Raw genomic sequence first — 6,000 nt, 5'->3', positions numbered from 1 at the left:
GCACATGGAAGAAACACTTCCACCATCTGCTTGACCCTCAGCCCAGCCTGAAGGCCCCAGGCAGGCAGGATGCAAACACCACAATCCAAATCACCATCTCCCATCACACCATGGCCTGGGTTTTGGGGGATAGCATGGGAACGGGGAGAATGAGCTCCACTCCCTGTGACACCCAGGACACTGCCAGCAGCAACCCCCCTGTGCAGGGGCACAGTTGGATTTACCACCACGAGCCTCAGGGGTTAGCACAGCGCTGGGTGAAGGTGGCACAGCTCAGGGGACGGCTGAGAAGGCAGTTTGGCCATAGCAGGCACAGGAAGAACAAGAAGAGGGGCTGCAGATGGGTGAGGATGCAGAGAGCATACCTGGAGCTCTGGCAAGAGCCGTTTGCTCTAAGAGTAGGCTCTATTCCTTCATTTCATCCACTGCTGTCCTGTTATCAATCCAGGTCTGTGGCTCCTCCCCATGCAAAAGCAGCCTCACTTCTCCAATCAGGAGCTAATGAGCCAGGGAGATGGTTGGAGTGAAAACACCATCAAAAGCAGAGCTGAGGCTGTTAGCACAAGTGTAATAAAAAACCCCTCTGCAGGGCTCCATCCGTCTCCACGGACCGAACTGATGGCTCTGTTCCTAGTTCCCCGAGGCTGTGCTCACTCTGCTAGAGCCTGACATCCCCGCAGGGCTCCCCCAATACTTCCTTGGAATCATCTTCCCTTTAAGCCAATTCCAATAGAAAAACTCAAAAAACCAACCCAAAAAGTATAAAAATAGAAAATAAAGTGCAGTGTTACGTGTTCGACACTTTTGCCTTGTTTTAATGAGCCGACGGATGGGTTTTTGCTTGTTTCTTTTTACCAATGAGTTTACAAAATCGGAACTACGCCTAAAGCCATTTAGAAAACACTGAACATTGGCACAAAATGGAGAAGCCCACGAGAATGGACAAGGAGTGAGGGGCGAGGGGGACGTGGGTGTAGTCGAAGCAGTGGTTACAAACTCCATGGACGCTAAAAATACCAAAGGGGTTTGTTCCCTATCATCGTTAGCACGTGGATACTAATTGCTACCTTTAATCAGTGCCTTTGACTGACATCCTACACATGAATACAGGCTGCTTCCAGTTAGGAGTGCTTTTCCCTGCGCTAGTGGTGAAGGAAGACCTGGGGACCCCTTTCTCCTCCCTCCTTCCGCAGGGTGAGGCACAGGCTGATCTCCTGTTAGTTTTTCAAGATGGCATCGTAGGCCTGGTAGATGTACTGGGACACTTCAGGAGCTCGGCATTTCAGGGAGAGCTGCAAAGAGGAGAGGAGAGGTTAGTGGTGGTGCAAAGGAAGGCAGGAGCTTCCTACCATCTCCATGAAAGCAACTGGAAAGGCGTGACCTACAGCATGGCTTGGACACATCATGGATGTGGCTGATGACAGTCAGCCAGAATATTTCTTCTTTGTCACCAAACTGCCTTTTCAGAGCTTGCTACAAGCAGGGGGAGGTACATGAAAGCAACTCCCACTGTGGGGTTCCCAAATTCCTTAACAAATGTATGTGCCTCTGCAGGCATGAAGGAAGGAGATGTTGCCCCAAATCTGAGACAAGAGACTTGCTTGCTCTCATGCTGTAAGTCACAGCACTAAATCTGTGGACACAAATTTGGCTGCTGTCACCCCTCTTTAAGGCAAAGATCAGGCTGAGACCAGGTTTGCAGCATCAATCCTTGTGCACGCACTTTCAATCACCTTCCAACGCTCACTTCCACCCAGGTCCTCAGACCGTGGATTCTTCTTGAAACTCCTGGAACAGCTTCCAAGAGGAGCTAAATCCTCTAACACCAGGATGCTCGGCCACACAGGCCCCCAGAACAGCTACAGGACCGAGCACATCTCCCCACCAGCCCCAGGCCAAAGAGGCTGTGACATCCAGACAGCCGGTGTGCGCTGCGGGAACGCGGCAGGGCATAAATTTGCCCTTGTTTCTGAGAGGGGGAAGGGCATCCTGGCAATGCTTCCGCGCTAATGTCTCTTGGCTTTATCTCTGCATAACCTTGGCAAGTAGCTGCTCGTTGCTTAGCGGGCATTATCCCAGCTCACTGGTAACAGAGCAGTGGAATTCTGTTGTTTCTCACTTGTTTTCCCGCAGTTCAGTGGGCATTCCTAACCTCCCCCCTCCTATCAATTAACAGGATGCCCCTAATAAAACAAACACATTAGGCAAAGCAGGGAGAAATCACTCTGTGTGTGATGTGAGTTACAAAGACCCCAGCCTGCACCACATGCCCTCTGCAGTCCAACACCTCACCGTGTAGTTTGGGTTCCCCGGCTGAATGCGAAGCTCAGCCAAGATCCAGATGCCGTTGGTGAGTTTCAGAGACTGGTAGAGCATGTCCTGACCCTCCACGTTCCTCTTGGCAATGGTGTAGACATTGTTATTCTGCAGTTTGCTGGAGACTGTGTCTTCAGAGATATAGAAGAAAAACAAATCTGTTAATTCAGATTCATCATCTGCAGAGACAGGGGAGCCCAGAGGAGCATTCCCAGAATGCACGCGCGCAAGGAAACGCTGACTTCTGTCCCACAGTTTTCCCTGGGGCCAGGAGCAGAGATGACACACGGAGAAAAACATTCCAGTTTGCTTCATGGACCCATCTCATTCCTTTCAGGCTATTAACCCTTGCGAAGGATTAGCCCATCTTGCAGGGCTTTCACTTAACTGCTCACTGCTCTTGGTTGCTCAGGACTTACTGTCTTTACCAAGGCGAGCCTGCAGCTCAGAGAGGAGGAGGACTCCGCTTCATCTACAGCCCCCAGCCAGCCCCAGGCAGGCTAACCTGGAGGCAGCCAAAAGATTGGAGAAGAACAAAGATCACTGCCTGAGGCTCGCTTGGGCACCTTGTTTTAAGGTCCTGTCCCAACCATGACAGCTCCCTTCTGCTTCCCCCACGCACAGACACTTCTGGCCAAACCAATGTTCTACAAGTTAGTAAAAATCCTTCCCTTTATTTCTAAAGCCATCACTTGAAAGTGTAAAAACCCACAGACATCTGCCTCTAGACATCATAGGGCTGTGATACAGTTTTAACACACTGTTATGAGCTCAGCACTCACAGATGTGTGATTTCACCTGGAGACCTGCACGGATGGAAGCACGGCACGTTGTATCTAAGGGGCTTCTCAAAGAAACAAGAACAGAGGCAAATATGCAGGACACAAAGACCCAAATCAGTGGCCTCTGGATGTGAAGAGGCGGCTTCTCAACACAGAATGGAGCAAACCTCAGTCTTTGGATGCCAGTAACAGGGGCACATTCCCACTTTGAGTGTAAGGGAGAAGGACTCCCCCCTTGGTAAGCATCACTGGCAAATTCCCATTCCTAGTGTCCAACAGAAGAAACTGAACTGGTTCAAGCTCTCTGCTAGGGCAGGGTGGAATGCCCTGTCTGTGCTGGGCCATTACCAGGAGACTGTGCACTTCTGAAAGAAGGCAAGGGGGAGAAGTGGCCCGAAACCAATTTGTGCTGAAAACCAAGAGACTGGAAACGTGGGATCCATGTCAAGGAGTGTGAGGAGCAAGACAGCAGCAGAGAAGCAGCACAAAGTGACGGTGCAGCTCTAATCCATCCCTGCACCTAACACCACTGAGATGCGCCAGCATTCGTGCTGGATTTGAGAACGGACACCACTCTGTGCTGGTATATGGAAGGATTAGAGAGGGAACATGCGACAGGGAATGGTAGAAGCAGGATAGAAAGGGCCTCATGAATCTCCACACTGATGGAGAGACTCGGACCCGTTGCCTCTCCCCAGGGCAGCGTTGATAACCAGAGCTGCAAAGCAGCTCCATGGGCAGCCTCGACCCTTTCTTTGCCTGCGGCTGGGCTGCACCTCTTTGGTCCCCAGGCTTCAGAGCAGCTACATGCGGGTCGAGGAGGGTTCAGGCATCCAGCTACCCAGATACACTCAGATTTAGGTTTTCTCTCTTCCCCAGTTACTATGGAAACTGGCAGATATAAGTAACTAATGCGATCCTTTGCTTAAAAACCCTCATTCCCTCTGTCTCCTCCTCCCACCTCTACTCCTCCTCTGTACAACAAACTCATCCAGATTTGGGAAATGGGGAATGCAGAGCAGTCCTCTGCTCGCAGGGAGCAGGGCTGGGAGAGACATCACCCACTCGGGACAAAGCCCAAGATCTCATCTCCTCGTGTCCCCCCAGCCAAGGAGAGCAGCCTCCAGGGCTTTGCAAATGCACAGAGTCCAACAAGCACTGGCTCAGAGACTATATCCTTGTTTGCAGGGGATGTTAGTATTAAATGTGGTTTTGTTTGCCCAGTTTTAAAAGGCTGTGGTTAAGCCTTACTAGTCTGAAGTCTCTCTGGACACGTATCCTGGAAGTGGAACTGCTGGAAAGGGTTTAAGACTTTCTCCAGCCATCCTTATACCTGCTGGCAGCCATCTACCCCTCCACTGTCGCAGCAAAGGCATTCCCCAGGGAGCATGGGTGCAACTGGGAAGCTGTAATTCTGGCAGCTGAGGAGCTGCTACTCCATCACACAGCAGAGGAAGTGAGTGTTCCTGCTGCCCAGGGAGCTGTGCTCTGGGGCACAGTGGGTGAGATCGGGCTGCAGAGCAACTACTCTTATGCCAAAGCCTTCAACTGATGGTACCTCCTGCACTTAAACAGCCCTGCCTTTGCTGGGGAGCAGATTTCTAAGCAGGGACATGCTTGTAGGAGGATACAAGGTGGGAAACTGAGGCAGGACACTCCCAGAAAAGCCTGTTTTCCACCTCCCTGTCTGACCTCAGTTACCCTCTGAAGAGTGCAAGAAACCCTACCAAAACATACCCTGATGTCTCAGGCAGACACCCAGAGCAATGGTGAGCAGGCTGGAGTGCTGATGCTTGGCTTGCCTGGCTCCTCCTGCCCCTCTCTCAGCATAGTGAGATTTTGGGATTTTGGAGATGGGGCAGAGTTGCTAAGCAACAGTGCCAGGCTGTGGCTGGCTGAAGGCAGGACCACTAATGCCATGTGACAGCACAGCCTTTAAAAGATAAATACATTTCAAAAGGCAGATACTTGCTGGGAGCAGAGCACTGAGCCCTGCTGCTTCCTGAGTGAGAGCACAGCACGCACCAGAGCCCTGGTACTGACCAGCACAGGCAGGGGGAGGGCTGAACTGTGCTGCTGTGTCCCCACACACACATGGGGTCTGGTGACTGCAAACCAGAGCCACACGAGTCCTTCTGCAAGTCAGCACAGTCTATGCCTGCCCTTGATAAGCAACTTTCCACAGGGCTGCTTCTTTTGGCTCAATGCTTGGACTCAAAACCTTCTTGAAGAACAGTGTTAGGATACAGAAAGATTTCCCCATCCCCAAGGCCAGGGAAGTCTGACATCAGCCCATCTTTCAGGGTTGGTTTTTGGTTGTTTTCCTTTTCTTTTGCTTTTTAAACAGAATTCTTTCCCCTGCCTCAGCCTAACCACTGAACAGCACACATGGAAACCCAGGCACATAGGGAAGAAAGCTGGACAAGGGCTACTCCTCTGCACTGAACTAATCCAATTCTTTTCAACAGCACTTTCCTTCTGGGTAATGCAAAGGACATGCTTAAATCTTCTACCCCTACAGCTTAAGAATTTCCCTTCCAAACTCAAAGAGCGAAGACGACCAACTGGCAACCACAGGAGTTTTCACAAAGGACCTGCACAACTCAGGATCAACACCAACAATATACCTTTTTTGAAGGTGGACCTTTGTGGTGTTTTGCACAAGCACTGGATATTAGGAAGTAAAATTTAAGGACTATATTTTATGCTGTGGTAGCTGGAAACATCCCCAAGCCATTTCCAGCAACAACTGAATGGTTCTGAGCATCCAGCCAAGAGCTGCACTAAAACACCAAATGCATCTGCAGCTTCTGATCTAGTGGGGAGGCACGTTGGTCAATATTATGACAGTACATTCATTTCCAAGACATGGAATATACACAGGTTCTATAATTTATTAAGC

The 6,000-nt window shown here is 50.5% G+C and overlaps 1 protein-coding gene across 4 annotated transcripts in view; it reads right to left on the bottom strand.

The window, feature by feature from the left end:
- Positions 1-794: 794 nt before the first annotated feature.
- Positions 795-6,000, bottom strand: part of AP2B1 (adaptor-related protein complex 2, beta 1 subunit) — a 73,979-nt gene continuing 68,773 nt past the window's right edge. For 3 of the 4 annotated variants that reach the window (XM_010014550.1, XM_010014553.1, XM_010014554.1), the window contains 2 exons: positions 2,293-2,447; positions 795-1,292 (listed from right to left, as the gene is read on the bottom strand). In XM_010014550.1, the coding sequence (XP_010012852.1) occupies positions 1,218-1,292; positions 2,293-2,447 (230 nt within the window). In that variant the 3' untranslated portion in view covers positions 795-1,217. Of the gene's footprint in view, positions 1,304-2,292; positions 2,448-6,000 lie in introns of all 4 variants that reach the window. The other variant, XM_010014552.1, reaches the window with a different exon arrangement.

Source organism: Nestor notabilis, unplaced genomic scaffold (genome assembly GCF_000696875.1).
Source record: "Nestor notabilis isolate BGI_N333 unplaced genomic scaffold, ASM69687v1 scaffold1455, whole genome shotgun sequence".
NCBI classification, from domain to species: Eukaryota; Metazoa; Chordata; class Aves; order Psittaciformes; family Psittacidae; genus Nestor; species Nestor notabilis.
The sequence above is the reverse complement of the archived record's forward strand: the minus strand, read 5'-3'. Positions and strand labels throughout refer to the sequence as shown.